This window comes from Dromiciops gliroides, chromosome 1, assembly GCF_019393635.1.
Source record: "Dromiciops gliroides isolate mDroGli1 chromosome 1, mDroGli1.pri, whole genome shotgun sequence".
NCBI lineage: Eukaryota > Metazoa > Chordata > Mammalia > Microbiotheria > Microbiotheriidae > Dromiciops > Dromiciops gliroides.
In genome coordinates this window covers 745174849-745191817 of record NC_057861.1, presented here as the reverse complement: position 1 = coordinate 745191817, position 16969 = coordinate 745174849, and the positions used below count along the sequence as shown (strand labels likewise).

Genomic DNA, 16969 nt, shown 5'->3' with positions numbered 1-16969 from the left:
GGTAAGTGCCTGCAGTGCTCTGTTCTCTATCCCACCCACAGTGATGAGAACTTGGGAAGCCATTGTTTCTGGAGCATTGTCTGAGGACCAGGAAATCTAGCCATCTCATCTAGCAAGGGAGCTAACAGCTGTGCATCTGACCCTGGGGCTGGTTAGGAATGACGGCAGATACTGTGCTGATACTTTGGGAAAAGTCTTTATTTGTAGGCCTTCCCATGTAAAAAATAGACCAATTTGTGTCACAAGGAACAACCTGCATTTGTGTTGCACTTTTTTTTAGTGAGGCAATTGGGGTTAAGTGACTTGCCCAGGGTCACACAGCTAGTAAGTGTTAAGTGTCTGAGGCTGGATTTGAACTCAGGTCCTCCTGACTCCAGGGCTGGTGCTCTATCCATTGCGCCACCTAGCCACCCCTGTGTTGCACTTTTAAGGTTCACAAAATACTTTCCTCACAATAACCTTGGGAAGGTAGGTATCATTGTCCTCATTTTACAGATGAGAACACAGAGGCCCAGAGAGGCCAAGGAACTAGGTGGCAGCTAGGTGGTAGGGTGGATGGAGCACCGAGCCTGGAGTCAGGGAGATCTGAGTTCAAATCCAGCCTCAGACACTTCCTAGCTGTGTGACCCTGGGCAGTCACTCAACCCTGTTTGCCTCAGTTTCCTTATGAGCAAGACAAGGATAATAATAGCCTCCCTCCCTCCCCTCAGGGCAATTGTGGGGATCAAATGAGATCATGTTTTAAAAATTGCTGTAGAAATGCTTGTTATTGATGATGACAGAATTTTCCCAGGGGCCTGTAACTTAAAAGTGGAAGAGCTGAGACCCCTAAAACAAGTGATATTATTACTGATAACAGCTGTGATTTACCGAGGGCTTCAGCAGTCCCAACACATTATCTCCTCTGACCCTCACAACAGCCCTGAGACCTAAGTACATCACGGGTGTTGCTCTCAGCCTCAGAGGGGCTTGGAGCTAGAATGTGTTAGAAGAGGGACTTCAGCCCAGGTCTCTGCTGACTCTTCTCTCCCCCACACCACAGCATGGGGCACAGCTTTCTTTTTTCCTCAGGACTCTGCTTTTCTGTCTTCCACCAACAGTGTCTGAAGGAGCAACCAACACCCTGATCGCCAACCACAACAATATGCTGCACATCTACCAGGACGTGACCCTGAAGTGGGCCACACAGCTTCCTCATGTGCCCGTTGCGGTGAAGTTGGGCTGTTTGCAGTAAGTGCTTCTATCCTTCATTCAGGTGTAGGGGCGGTCCAGGACCTAAATCCTGCAGCAGTTCTGCTCACTTGGGCAAGCTGTTTTGAACAAGTGTCTTTCACTGGAGGGGACATGAGAAGCCCACACAAAGTGCCACGAATATTGCAGATCTCCCAGCTTCTGGTAAAAGATATTTGCTGCAAAAGCTGGGAGAAAATCAGGCAAGATTTCAAGAGGATTGTTTTCCTCCTGGACTATTTCTTTTAAATCTCCGTGGTAAAGAAACCTTCTCTGTGAGTTGGTCTTATTCAGAGGTTGATGGAATCTCGGATTATTCCACTCCAAATCTTGTTTTAAAGCTGTTTTATGAATTTTCAATGGAATTTTTATATGGCATGGTCCGTTTCTGAGCAGAACTACAAAAGGCCTTGTGTTTAAGCAGAGCCATCTTGGATATAAAAGCAAGGAGAGACGCTCCGTCCAAACACCGACTTTCTGAGGAGAAAGACAAAAAGGCCTGGAGATGGCCAAGTTTGCCATTTTTCTAGATGATCAGGAAAGGGGGGATTAGACTTTGACCATGAACTATTTGGTGCCTTAGGTTTAGATCTAGAAATTATATTGTTTGGTGAGTGTGTGTACATAATTAGCTCTTTGTCAAGGACACTGCTAAAATGAGCGAAATAACCAAAAGTGAAGTCCTTGAAATACGTTTTTTTTTTTTTGCTCATGATGAGCTCTGATTTTTTTTTAAAAGGCAGAGGTCAGATAATACCTTCTTCAATATCAGTTAATAAAACCCTTTCTCATGCATTTCCTCATGTCAAACCCAGGTGATCTCGGTGCCCATCTGCTTCAAAAATAAAGTTGGGAAAAATGAAAATGTTAGGAAAAATTTACTTTTCATGGTGGCAAAAGATTAATGTTTAAGCTGCAGTATTCTTTATTGTTAGCAATCCCAAATGCAATTTGCCATTGTTTTGAACCTAAGTATTCAGATTTAAATTCTAAGGTGAATGTAAATTTTGATTAAAAAAAAAAGTCAGACTGTTATAAAAATTACTTGCATTAATTTCTCCATGGACTAGAACTTGGATATTCTCACCAATTCTGGTTTAAGTCATGAATCACATTTTGTGTACTGGTAGGTATTTGGTAATCCCTATAAACCTGCTTTTGGCAGATCCAATTTGAAGACATTTTTGTTTAACATACTCTTCCAAATGTACCTTAGTTTGTGAAGAGTAAACATTTTGTTGCTGTGTACTTCACATCATCATTTATGTTTCTACTTTTAATCAGTAGCAGCTGTGGGCTGTCACACACTCTCGTGTGGTCTTAGGGAATGAATCAGTAAAAGAATGGTGAGTCCCTTATGATTTGTGTCACCCTTGGCATCAAAAGTGGATTCAAATATGAACAAAAATCAATTATTTTGACATCCCTAGATGTAAAAGAAGGAGTTAAAGGATTTAGAATTCAGAGACCCCAATTTGCTGCCCAGCCCAACCTCTGGCCATCTGGGCTCTGCCCGCTGGGAGGTGCCCGGTTGATGGGGGGGCGTCAGCTGAGCCAAGCTCAGAGTGCTGGACCAGTGTTTCCAAGTCTGGGCCCATGCGGGAGTCCTTTTTTCTGTCTCATGTAGTAGTCCATGGAGACTGATTGTGTTGGCACCAGTGGGGATGGCATCTTGCTTCAGTGGAGGGAGTGCCAATGCATAGAAACAAGAAGTACCAAAGGAAGCTGGAGGAGAGTTTTGTTGTGATTTACTCAGGTGTGTATCGTCTCCTGTAGCGTTTGAGTTCTTGGAGTTTCAACAGTTTTCATAAACATATTTAGACAACACAGTCTGCACATGAAGGAGATGATTGCCATTTTCTAATGCTTCCTTTTCAATAAATAAGAAAATGATGAGTTTGGGTCCAGTTGATGCGATTAGACCTTCTTACCCTTTAATTCCCATTTTTGTTGGGTACTTTGGACTCTCTGTTTCTCCTCCATCTCCTTTTGGCCTTTCTTACTTGGCACACTTTGGGGTGTCCTTAACTCAATTGGATATTTTCTTTTAACTTTAAACATGATTTTAAATATCGACAGGTAAGGTAAAGGGAATTGAGACAAAGTATGCTCATTGATAGAATCGATCGACTCTTAATGTGACCATGATCTTTAAGTTTCCTGGTTATTAACATGCATTCTTAGGCTGAAGAGGTAATGTCCACTACCATATGTGATAAATAACATAAGGATAGGCCATAAGGGCACATGATGATCTAGTGTTTCATGGGAAATGCCTTCCAGGTAGTTGGGGTGGGCAACGGGGTCTCCAGATGCTCTTGGAGTCTCTGTGACTGGAACTAGTTAAGTGACCTTGGGCAAGTCACTTAACTCCTCTGTAAAATGAGGGGGATAATAGTTGGGGTAATCATAATTGTCCTGCCTGCCTATCTCATATGGTTTATAGATTTAAAACTGAAAGGGAATGCAGCATCTGTCTCACCCGAGACCTTCATTTTACAGACGAGGAAACTGAGGTGGAAGCGAATGACTTACCCAAGGTCCTGCTAGCAGTACACAGCAGAGCTATGGTTATAAATCTATTCCTCTGCCTTCAGATCCGGTGGGTTTTCCTCCCCAGTGTACCATGCTGCCTCACTTGCAAATATGAGCTGCTATTGGTATAACAGATGTTAACAGCAAAAGTTCCACTATAATGAAAATATTTTTAAGTTCTGGCTAGGGGCCCCCTCTGCCTTTTGTTACAGAGAATTCTTTAGTTTGTATAACTGTGAGTAAAATGAATATATTTTTTCCAGAGCCTGTATGCATAGCCACTTACCATAATGAAAAGTATTTAATATTTTATTCTTAGTCTTTTGTTTCTCTGTTGTTCTTTGTCTGGGACGTCTCTCCCTTTTCCCTTCCATCAACCTCCTTATGAAGCCCTCCCTCCCTAGCTCAGATGCTCACTGGCCTTCTTTTGGGAACAACATTGTATGGTCTGGACCCTCCTTTATTCTAGGCTTTCTTCTGTTGTTTGCTCCTTACTTGTTTTGATAGAAAGCCCCTTAGAGGAAGGGATCCTGTCTTATGCCTCCTGTATATCCCTTGTAGCTTCTTAGCACATAGAGCTGGGGGTAGAATTAAGACCTTATGGATCCTTGATGAACCTGTGTTGGTTTTTAGTGATCGCCATTTTCCTTTATAAGTTCTCACAAACCATTTCTTATAATAATGCATTTTAGAAGTTGCCCAGAAAAATTCAGCCAGCCTCACTGGCCCATAGCTCAAAGAATCTATTTTCTTCCTCTTCTGAACCAAGAGGACTCAGTTTGCCCATCTTCAGTCTTTCAGCCCCGTTCTTGTCCTCTGTGATTTCCCAGAGATCTCTGACCGTGGCTTGTTGTAGCTGTATCAGATATCTTGGGCTAGAAATCCACATCCTGTCTCCTGACACCGTCTTCTTAGCCAGGTATTCACTTCTCATATCGGCCTTTCTTTCCTGAAGCCTCTGCTTCCTGACAGTCATCCTGACAAACAGCCTTGTCCCCATGTCCTTTCTCTAGTGGTCCTGGACTTTGGGTTCCCTCAATTCCTTCCGCTGGTTATCTTTGGCCCCAAATGACTCCCCAGCAGCAACACTCAGGCACCCGGTTGGATGGGTCTTGGGAAGCTCTCATTGCTTTCTGGACCCCTGCCCTGGGAAAACGCCGCATCCATCTCTTGCTTCTTCTTGTCAGGCTGACACCTTGGCACCTTGGTGTCCCTCGTCAGGGAATCGTTCCCCATTGCAGCTTAATTTTCTTTCTGTGACTTCTTCTGGGTTTCCTCTCTTCTGCTCTCAATACCTCCTCCCCATCGATATGACAATCAGTATCTCACCAGTGGAGCCTTAAACAATATTTCTTCCTCCGTGGGTCCATCTCAGCCCCTTTTGCTTTTGGGACAGTGATAGGTGGAGAGAGGCCCTTTCCTCCTCCATGGGGCCTTCCTGGTATAGGTCTGGATTCTCCTTTGCCTCTGGGTCATTTTCTTAACCTGTTTTCTTCTCTGTTCTTTGAGAGAACACATTGTTCATTCTGGAATGTGTGAGAAGAGGGACATTTCTCCATCCCTCTCACTTCCTTATGTTTCCATATATGCAGTTATAGCCAGCCACGTTATACAGGCAATTTTATGTTGGCAGGTTCCTGGGATAGACTGTCCGCTCCTTCTCCCCGTCTCTTTCCCTCTCCCGTGCCTTGGTTTTTCTGAAGACTCATGTTCTGAAAGGAGCTATTTTTTTTTTTATTCAGTGACAAGTCTTTATTAAACACTTTTATTTCTTATGGGGTAGACATGGTGCTAGGCACTGAGATACAAGTATGAAGACAAAAAATAAAATCCCTACTCTCAGGGAGCTTACATTCTGAAAGTCGATAACTGAGGGAGTCTTATGGAAATACTTTTTGGAAGAAAATAAGTTGTCTTTAGAAAAAATAGTTTTTTTAAAGGTCATCCTTATTCCTTTTGTCCCCCTGTCCCTTGTCTCTAACTGTCTCTGTCTCTATATATTTATATACACACATGTTGATGTATATACCTATATGATGTTTTCTTCTTGTAAGATCAATATTCTGGTTTCAGTTGGTTATTATTCAGGTTCTCTGTGACTTTTCAGTTGGTTTTGCCATCTGAAGTCATGCCTGTGAGTGTGATCACTCTGGTATCTTCGGATAATTCTTGTCTAGAGTCACTGTACAGAGCTTTGTTAATTGTCAGGAGCATTTGGTAGCTTAAATTTGGAAATTGCTTTGTAATCATTTAAATTGATATTTCTTTTTCATGAAATAAACAAAGAGGAATCCTTTAAAAACTGGTAGCTTCTTCATTATCTTCGCTCCCCCCAGTGATACCAAGGTTCCTCCTATCAGATGAAGTGTCCAGTTGTGAAGATCAGTAAGTTGCTTCCTGTTTGGCCGCCCCTTGTGGTCCTTGTGCTGTTTTCATTTTTTATGTGGTGATGGGAAATGCAGTGTCCTCCCGTCTCACCAGGAGTGCAGCACTAAGTATAGTTCCATATTGTTCAAACTTGGGTAAAATTCCAGGGTCAAATTGATGAATTTGCAGCCAGAGCTTTTGGAGACACACTAGAAAGAAATACCACGAAAGACAAGTAGGCGCTCTCAGAATGTTGGTCAGATTTGCCCATTTCTGTTTTATAAATTAGACCGTTTAATAGTGGAATTCTCCTTGTTACCACTTCTTTCCACTGTAAACCTTCTGTAGCTTGTTGGCGGTGGGGCTATGAACATCTCCTGAATCTAAAAATTTCAAGAGAATATAAACTTCTCTTCTTGTAGGAAACAGAATGTGGTGACTTGGATTTGCAGTGACTAATTCTAGAAATAACATAGGCCTTAATTTGGTGGTAGAGATGTGTACTGTTAGTTTGACATTGTAAAAATGGCTCCCCGCCCATAAGAGCCTCTTTGGCTGTTTTGAGGAATCAGACTCATGCATGCTGACCCGGAAGGAACGTCAGAGGCCAGCCAGGCTGACTCCATTCTACACACAAGGGAAGGGAAATGACTTGTCCAAGGCTTGTGAAGGAAGGAGGGGCAGATTGTTCTCTTTCCTGCCGATGGCTAGATTTCTGCTCAGGCCCATGGCCCTCTGGGTGAGTTGTGCTGGAGGAAGCATCCTCCCCCTCCTCTATATTGAAGGCCGCAGAGCATGGGCCAGCCTGCGGGGACACGGATGGTGGGATGAGGCCTGGCAGTGACCCTGAGTATGAGGTGCCCTTGGACAGAGATCTTCCATCGTGATACATCTTGGTCAGACCCTGTGAACGAGCTCTGGGCTGTGTCCCCAATCTCTTAAGAGCAGGAGAGAGTGCTCTTTGGGGAGCTGTACAAGTGCTCCCCTGTCTTTAATACCCATATGCTTCTGATGATGAGAATCATCAATGACGATGAGATAGAGGTGTGTGATGGGGGTGAGCGGGTTGTAACGTCACCTACAAGGAAATATGATGGGAAAACTTCAAGAAAGACCCATATGAGCCAAAAAGAAGGTGGGCCGGGACATGTTTCAGAGGCGGGGATAATTAATGACCAGCTGCTTGGCTCTCCTGGTGTCTGTGCAATGGTGACAGACAGAGAGGAGGCCCCCAGCATGTTGGGTGGGCCCCTCTTTGTAACTTATGGGAGTTTTCACATTGTCATCACATTCAGGAGGTTGCAGGATCATTGCTGTTCTGTGGTCACATGCATGCTGGGCCCTTGGGGCCCTGGGTGGGCAGTCTCCACACAGGAGGGGCTGTGACCTGAGCCGCTGAGAGGACCCTGAGGACCGGGGGCATCATGGGTGCCTTGAAGGGCACCCATGGAAGGGGGAGATGAGTGTTTCTTTACATGACACACAGTGCTGTCTCCCATACTGGGACGTTAATAGCACAGAGGGCAAGGCCCTGTCCTTCTTTGTCTGTGGGATCAGGCTCCCTTGGCTCGCCCCACGCCCTCCAGGGTGGTTCTCGGGCCTCAGCCTCCTCGTGGTGCTGGGCGCTGGCTCTTCTCTCTTTTCCTGTCCCTTGGAGAAGAGAGGGCTCGTTTCCCGAAATACTTACACAGGAGACAGAAGGCAAACTCTGTGCTTGTTCCTCAGGAATGGGCTTCAGCAGGGACCTAGGATCAAACACGAACCCTTTTGTTTGGTGGTGAAGCCCTTCCTAGCCCAGCCAAGTCTCCCTTTCCAGGGAAGCTTAAACCGCTCTAACTAAGCACCTACTATATGCTGAGTACCATGCTAAGCACTGAAATGACCACTGTGAAAAAGCCAGCCCCTGCCCTCACAGAGCTTACGATCTATTGGGAAGACAACACAGCAAAGGAACGCGAAAAGGGTGGGTGGGGGATGAGGACGGGAGGTCCTCAGCTGGGGGCCATGGTGAGCAAGTCCCAGAGTGTAGCCTGCTGGGAAATCAGGATATCCATCTCTGTGCTGGACATCCTTTTTGAATGGAGGCTTGGGGAGGAGCCCAGGGTCCTGGGGCCGAAAGTGCTGATGGGGTGGGAGGAGCAGGGCTGATGTGATCTGCTAGAATGATGAGGGTCCTGGGAGAAATCCAAAGGAGTGCAGCCCAGTGAGGTGTCATTTCCCACCAAATGACCTGCATATTCTATATGTGATTGCACACACGTAGGTGTTACATATTTTTGTATACATATATTCATATAAATATGATTTCTCTAAGAGATGCAGTTTGGTATGGTGGATAGGAAGGCGGACGCCCAGTCAGGAAGACCTGGATACAAATCCTGCCTCCTCTGCCTCCGGACTATGTGCCCCCAGCCGCTCTCTGTCCGGAACGTTTGGGATCTCCGCTTTGGGAGCAGCCATTCCACATTCCAGTCAGGACACATTGGCACCGGCTGCAAACCTTGGGTTCTATAGAACTAGAGCTAGAAGGTCTGGATGATTTAGCTGCTATTCACTGTGGCATCTTGGAAAAAGCCCTTTCCGTCTCTGTGTGACCTCATTGCTTCTGCAAAGTTGAGAAATAATATTTATGACCCTACGATGAAAGCATCAGAAATAGTCGGGATGCCTGGACACTGGGGTAATGGGGATTCAGGACATGCAGAGGTAGCCTAAAAACTTGTCAAGTTCTCCCCATGAAGTGTGAAGCTTTTTTTTTTTCTTCTGAATTAATTTTAAAATTAATTTTTGGAAGTTTCCTAAAACTCCTCATGTATTAAGGAGTGGCACAGTTCTAGCAAGATCGCAATTATTTTGTTGTTGTTGTTGAATCATTTCAGTTGTTTGGAGTGGTTTTCCATATCCTTCTCTAGCTCATTTTACAGATGAGGAAACTGAGGCAAATGGGGTTAAGTGACTTGGCCAGGGTCACAGGGCTAGTAAGTGGTATCTGAGGCTGGATTTGGTTTTTCCAGTTCCAGGACAGATGCTCTATCCTAGCTGTCCCATACCTAATTATAGTGCTAAGCTATTAGAATCAGATAGAGAATAACAGTGCAGGGTGGAAGGTGTTCATCTTTAGCTAGTAACTTCAGGCAAATATTCTCCCATTATGCTGATTCCTTTGAGTGGCTCATGTGTCATTTGCCTGTAGGGCATTCTTCCCTTCCTTAGCCTGGGAACCTTCCTTGTTTGTTGCTTCCTTCTATGCCTCACTTGGTGGGTGAGCTCCTTTTCAGTGGTGTAGACCTCAGCCATCCACAGCTCCCCTTCCTGGATCATTCTTGTCCATGTTCTCCCGTAAGTCTTTCACAAATGTCCACCCACTGTGCTGACGGCCTTTCTTCTTCCAGGGCTTGGAGCCCTTGGGATTCTGGCCCTCTGTGGCCTTTGGTCTGGGCTCTCATTCTTCCTGCCTGTTCGCTTTGGGATCCTCTGTTTCCATTTGATCCTGCATTGCTCCTTGCCTTCTGGGACTTGTTGGGCATGTGCCCTAATCACCGCCCCTACCCCCACCCCCATGGCTTCTGCTGCCTGTTGGGTCAATTGCAATTTTGCTTTTCACGTTTCCTCTCCAGATACAAACTGAGCCAAAGGAAGCCGTCAGGGCTGAAGGTGCTGTCTTGTTTTTGTGGTGCTCACCAGCTTCACCATAGAACATTCCAGTGAAACCAGGGGGTGGGGTGCTTTTGTCTACACTTTCCAAGTTTCAAAGGGCAACCTAGATCTTAATCATTTGGAAGAATAACATTGGCTCAAAGGTCTGTTCTTACGTTCTGTGTCCAAATATCTAAAACCCTCTGGATTTTTAACTTATGTACCTTCGAATGACATGACAGTGTGAGATCCCACAGACCCTCAGCCTGTGGAGAGCTGTTGGAAGCTCAACATTCCAGATAATTGTCCACTTCTTTTTCGTTGAAAAGGGGAGAGCTCTGGTCAGGGGCTTCATTTGCTTTGGGTCAACATTAGCACAAACTGAAGCCACGAAGGGCAAATTGTTGTTAGCATCTCAGTTTGGGTTTATTTCATGCGTCCTTTCCAAAGGCTTTCTGTTGCCCCTCAAAATTAGGTGAATGCCTGTTACTCCCTGTTAATTGTGGGACTCTTATGGAATATTTGTGTTTTGGGTGACTATGATTTGAAGTCCAAATGTTTTCCCTTTAGGACTGAATATTGCAAGACTTTCACTGGCTACAACACGGAGGGGGGAGGATCCCTTTCTTCAAAACCAAAGACAAGGGACAGTTTGTCAGTAATGGCACTAACACATGTAAAATCTGCTGTTGGAAGGAACGTTTCCCTCTTGCCAATGAGCGGGGGATATGCTTGGGTCCAGGACTCAGGCATGTGTGGTTTGGTTACCTGAGGACTTTTTTTTTTTTGCTCCAGGCAATGAGGGTTAAGTGACTTGCCCAGGGTCACACAGCTAGTAAGTGTCAAGTGTCTGAGGCCAGATTTGAACTCAAGTCCTCCTGAATCCAGGGCCGATGCTTTATCCACTGCGCCACCTAGCTGCCCTCACCAGAGCACATTTTGGATGGAAACAATATCAAATTAATTTGTTTAATGAATGTATATGTGTTTATGAGTGTGTGTATATATGTGTGTGTGTGTGTGTGTGTGTGTGTGTGTGTGTATGCAGACACACACAAATGAAAGCCAAGTCAGATTGGGGTAGTGGGGGGGGGGTGGAATAAAAAATCCAATCAGTTATAGCTCGTTCAGTTTTGGGGGTCCTCCAAATGCTAAGAAAAGCTTTGTTCTCTATCCCAGTCTACCCCTATGTCTTTAGTGTAATTGACTGATATCACCTCAACCACTCTATTAAAATCACTCAAAAGGAAAATGGCAAAAGGTAGCCTACATACTTTTTTTTTTTTTAGTGAGGCAATTGGGGTTAAGTGACTTGCCCAGGGTCACACAGCTAGTAAGTGTTAAGTGTCTGAGGTCGGATTTGAACTCAGGTCCTCCTGAATCCAGGGCCGGTGCTCTATCCACTGCACCACCTAGCTGCCCCTAGCCTACATACTTTTATGGAAAGAAAATGGTAGGTTTCAAAGTTATACTTGGGTAGAAAGTGGTGTGTGTGTTTTGGGGGGGCTAGGACTCTAAGCCCTAGAGAGGTAACATCATGTCACCCCATGATCAGACCAGGTTTCTGGTTATTTAAGTTATTGTAGAAAACTTGGATTTTTTCATGTTAACTGAAATGATCCCCCTTTAAATGGATTCTGCTCGAATTCTTTGAATTCTCCTTTATTTCCTACCTGGGGTGGGGAGTGGGGGGTGGGTTCCTTGTCCAGAGATTGCTCCTGATCCCCGACTTGCCAGTATAGCTTCCTCCTTGATGTGATTTGGTAAATCTCTATATACTTTGCATTGATGTCTCCATATACCTGTTGTGTCTTCCCTGTACAGTATCAGCTCCTGGAAGGCAGGGACCATTTTGTCATTCTAGCCTTGGCACCCCTCGCCCCAGTACATAGTAGGTGCTTTGTAAATGCCTGTTGAATGGAAACGAAGGATGCAATCAGGACACTCTCTTGAGCTGAAGTGGTTTTTTTCAGTATTAAATTAGTGGCTGCATGGTGTAGTGGATATCATGTCAGAGCCGGGAAGATGCATCTTGGAATCCTGCCTCTGACAATCACCAGGCAAGCCAGCTCTACCTTCTGAGAACCTCTGGCCAGTGGTTCTCTTGGTGGGTGGTGGCTTGAGATGCGTGGGACCCAGCCACCAGTGACATTCTGTTGCTGGGCAGGGATGGTGGTAGATAAGATACTCTCTTTTCCTCCCGATTTTTCGAGAGACATTTATTATTTTTAATTTCTTGGAGATGTCCGTATTATTATTCAGCAAGTTCCCTCTTTCATCTGTGGTTCTTTGTGGAAATTGACTGCTAAGCGGAATCAATTGTTGTGGAATTTGCCTTTAAGTGATTGGGATTCTTTAAAATTAATTTTTCTCTATTGCCAAAGTAAACCGAACTTGTTCTGAATTGACCTATCGAATGATGAACATTGCGGACGGCTTCTTGGAAACGGTACGCCAACTGTCAGAACAAAATTCATTATTTGTTTCTAGTTCTGCCCTTTGGAGAAAGAAAGTTCAGTGAGAAAATTCCAGAATTTTGGTCATTAAAGGCAGCAGCCTTGGGTTCAATGTAATTGCTCTTTGGGAATGACCCAGTTATTCCTCTTTCTTCAGTTTTGTTTTACTTCTTTTGACCTTGCTTAGGATTTGAGATCTAGTAGTAGGAAAACTTCATTAACTTTTTTTTTTCATTAACTTCTTAAAAGGAAGATACTTTTCAGGATCAAGGTGTTTTAATTCATTCTCTGTTTGCTTGTCCTCGGGAGTTCCTGATGTGACTGAAATGACTGGAACAAATTTCAACCCTAGGGAGCTGCTACAGGAACACAGTCAACCTGGTTCCACAGCTAGTAAGAATCAGGGCCAGAATTTGAACCCAGAGCTTTCCAAACCCAAGCTCTGTGCTCTGGCCCTGTCCTGTGGAGCTTGTTGTCTGCAGTTTCTCTACTTCCCCTCCCGTCATTTTAGGGCAAACCAGATCGCGTCCTTGTAGAACTAGAAGCCAGGCTGTGGTCATTGAGTTTCTCCTTTCAGAAGTGCTCATCACCTCTTTCTTCTCCTCTCTTCCTCTGTTTTTCCCATTTCTTTTGTCTTGTCCTCTAAGCCTTTGGTCGTCAGTTGTCTGTCCTCTGGGCTTGTTCAGTTTGCTGGAGTTTAAGAAGCACTTTGCTTTTCTTGTCAGAATGGTAAGTAGAACCTTCTGGGTTAACAGCATTTTGGCTTTGAGGGAAAAAGTGGTGTCACTGTAGGCAGATACAACAACTAGAGCAGACCTGGAGCTACATGAACATGTTTTGTTCTTGGTAGCCTTAATTTTCAACTCAGGTCAATAACCATTTTTATCAACGAGTCACTATAAGCCAGACACTTAAATATCACAGCAATTTCCCAATACATCCTTCCCACCTCCCTACATTGGACCCTTCCTTGTAAAACACACACACACACACACACACACACACACACACGCGCGCGCAGCAGTGAAGCAAAACAAGTGGCTAAATCGTTCTCCTCTGACAGCAAGGAGTACTCCACTCCTATAGTCTCCCACCCCTCTAAAGAGAAGAGAAATACATGCCCCTGGAACTACGATTCATTTCAGTCGGTGTCAGGGACCTTTCAGGGTTTGTGGTCATTATGTATGTCACTCTCTGGGGAAGATTTCTTCTCTTACAGCAGGTACCGCAAGTCTCTGACATGGCATTTTGACGGAAGAACAGGTGGTTGGTGTCTGTGTGGCCTAACTCAGATCTTGCCGCCTCTATGACGGGCTCTCTGGTCCCCTAGGGTACTCTGCATGGCTCTGTCTTTAGCATTTTTCCCAGGCCCTCTCATATCCTGGTTTCTTCTCCTTCTCTGAGCCCCCTTTCTCATAGCGTCTCCTAAGCCATCGAGAGGAGGGCTTGGGGTGAGACTCTCCTCGGACCCTTCTGCACCCAGCATGGTGCACAGAGAAGGGACTTAAGAAGTGTACCTGGAAGTGACTTCCTTTTCATTTGCCCATTCTTCCCTGAATCATTCCATTTATCTAGACTGTTGATAAAACAGCCCCGAAAATATGACAGTGATAGGAATAAAAGCTCAATTTTGTGTCATATTTTGTTGTTTTAAATTGCTTTTTCTCACAGCAACCCTGGGAGAGAGGAAGTCAAAGTAGTTTTATCTCCCTTTTACAAATGAAGAAACTGAGGCCCAGAAAGGTCAATTAACTTGTTTAGGGTCACACAGGCATGCAGGTGGTACAGTGGAATCAGGAACACCCGAGTTCAAATGTGACCTCAGACATTTACTAGTTCTGTGACCTTGGGCAAGTCCCCTAAACTCTGCCTTGGTTTCTTCCTCTGTGAAATGGCACCACCTATCTCACAGGGTTGTTGTGAGGATCAAATGAGTTAATGATTGTAAACTAGGTATAGTGCCTGGCACATCACATAGTGTTATTTAAATGTCAGCTGCTATCACCACCACCACCACCACCATCATTAGTAAGTGATAAAGCCAGGGCTTTGGAATTAATGGGAAGTGCTACAGGCCAGAAATAGAAAATGACATGCAATTATCTTAATTTTGAGGAGCCCTAGTTTGATGTCACTGTCCTGACATTGTAGGAAAGCACACAGGTTGCACACATACCAGGAGATTCATATTCCTAAGTTGTGGCCAGCACGTGCTTGGGGCAGGATCCTGGAAATACTCTTGGGGCAGCCAGAGGAAGCATCCTCAGTGTCTGTGACTCTCTTCCAGCACCTGGAAGGGTCCTGCCCCATTTTTCTCCTCCATTCACTAACTTCTAATTGTCTGGACCTGAATTGTTTCCCACCAGGGACTTATAAACAGGCTCCCTGTGGGAAGATTAAAGGCAGGGCCCCACAGGTGCCCTCCAGCAAGTTGGTTTAGACCTCCAGTTGTGGTTTGTTTATGATAGGAAATGAGATAGAATTCAATAGTGTATCTTGAATCTCAGGTCTTGCTACTTTTGTTACAAACAACAGGAAAAAAAAAAAAGCAAAGCCTAGGAAAATCCATCTTTCCAATGGAAAATTATCTGTGTTTGGATGCCTGCTTATCCTCAGCAGTTCCAGAATGAAAAATAAAATTTCATTGGAAACCTACGGGTGTGTTTGGTAGGAAGGGGCTCCTTCTGAAGGTCACTGTTGACTTGAAAGGGAAAGCACTTGGACATTCTGGGAAGTGTAGGCACACAGAAAACAAGCCAAAAAGAAAGAGCATTGGAAATAGAAAGCTCCTGACTCCAGGAAGCATCCTGCAGGGCATCATTTCTGATGGACACAGGCACCGCTCTGGGTACATTGTCTCCCCTCCAGCTGGGCAGCCCTTCCCCCTTCTTCTCTTTCCAAACTCTCAGCACCGGAGCCTGGTCCAGAATCCATGCAGAGTCGGGGGCAAGGAGCCTGCTGCCAATGGACAGGAGAAGGGTGGGTGTGGCCCACAGGTAGGAAGGGGAGTTTCTCTGGGGACATCTCATTCCTTTGGATTCTGTTCAAGGCCTTGGGTGAGGTGGTTGGCATGTTTCCATCAGCAGAAATGAGGGCCAGGGTAGTTACATTCAACAATATCAACATCTCTTAGCTGTGGTTGTAGATGACAAAACCACCCACAAAATGATGCATATGTGTATACACACACACACACACACACACACACACACACACACACACACACATCTATGAAATCTCAGAGATTCTCTCCCTATCTAGCCTGAATCTGTCCTTAGGCCTTCTTTGGTCATGACAGAGGCCTGGAAGTGACAAAGGATGCCCCTCAAAGGTTTGTACTGTTTTTTCAACCTTGGCCCCATTGATCAGAGTACTGGCTTTTGTTAGGGCTGAGCTCCTGGCTATGAAGGGGGCCTTTTTTCATTTCAGGAGTCTGCAAGGTCAGGGTTGTTCAAATGAATCCTATTTTTTTTAAATTGCCAAGCTCTTCACTTGGAATATTCCTTTTGTTCTGGGTAGTGTTTTTGGAGGACAGTAAGTCACAGCATCATAGATCACACGAGAGGTCACACAGCCCAGCTTGCTCATTTTACATGTGAGGAAACTGAGGCTCAGAGAGGAGAACTCATAGCCACTTTCCAAGATACCGGGATGCTTCTCTTTAAGCTTGTGCCCAAAGTAGGCAGAAGTCATGGGTTTCCAACCAAATGCTGTGCCCAGGAGTAAGCTAGTGAGCAAGTTGTATTATCAGTTTCTGGGTGATATGGTGGCCTCAGCTTCTTAGTGTTCATCAAGTGAAGGTGACTTACATCAGAAATTGTCAGTCCAGAATGAGGGGAGAGCTTTAGGTTGGGGATCAAAGACTCAAGCCAGTTTGATGGACACTTTGGTCATAGGGGGACCAGCCCACTTCACGGTCAGACTGAAAACTGATGTCTTGGTTAGAGGCTTACACCACTGTCCAGCTTTTTCCTTCTTCCTTTTTTTCCCCTTGACCAAATTAGAAGGGACAGTTTGTGAGACCTTGAACAATCCAGAGCCAAAAGGATACTTTTTAATAGATAGGCAGGGCAGAGGATGGGGCACTTTCCAAAGGGGCCTGGGAGAGTCCTGCTATCCAGGTTGTTGGTGCTGAAGATAGGGCCGGCCTGTTTTTCTCTTTGGAGTCTCCTTTCTTGCTCAGGAAACAACATGATGGGCTGCAGAATCTGGAGAGCTCAACTCTGTGTGTGCCGGTTTCCCAGTGGTGTTTATATTTCCTTTGATCAATCAAGTAGACCTTGGTGCTTGGTTTCATTGTGTCTTTTCCTCTAAGCTCTCAACATAGTGTTGCTTTCAGTGTTTGTGTATTTGTGATCTTAGGGACACCTTAAAGCAAGGGGAAAGAGTATTGTCATGGGAGAGATTATTGCATCTTGGCCCAGGGCCTTGTGCTGAAATGGTTTGTTTGGGGCCTGAGCTGGTTCAGTTCCCATAGAGCTGATTGATGCCAGCTTTTGTTCTAATACATTGAATTGGGACAGAACCAATTATTGGGTTCATACCACCAAGCCCTATGGATGCTTCTGTATACCCATGGCAAAAGCCTGTGTATCTGTGATGGATTTCTTGGGCACACAGTGGGGCCCACTCCCTACTAAGTGTAATCCATTGAAAGCTGAAACTTAGCGGTTGTATCTAACTCTCTAGTTTAGCATAGACTGAAGATGGTCTGATCCCCCCATTGGTCTCAAAAGGGGAAGGGG

At 45.0% G+C, this 16969-nt stretch overlaps 1 protein-coding gene across 2 annotated transcripts in view; it reads left to right on the top strand.

Annotated features, from left to right (window-relative positions):
- BBS9 (Bardet-Biedl syndrome 9) overlaps window positions 1-16969 on the top strand; it is a 349441-nt gene that overhangs the window by 99489 nt on the left and 232983 nt on the right. For both annotated transcript variants that reach the window (XM_043979234.1, XM_043979233.1), the window contains exon 9: window positions 1101-1230. In XM_043979234.1, the coding sequence (XP_043835169.1) occupies window positions 1101-1230 (130 nt within the window). The remainder of the gene's footprint in view (window positions 1-1100; window positions 1231-16969) is intronic.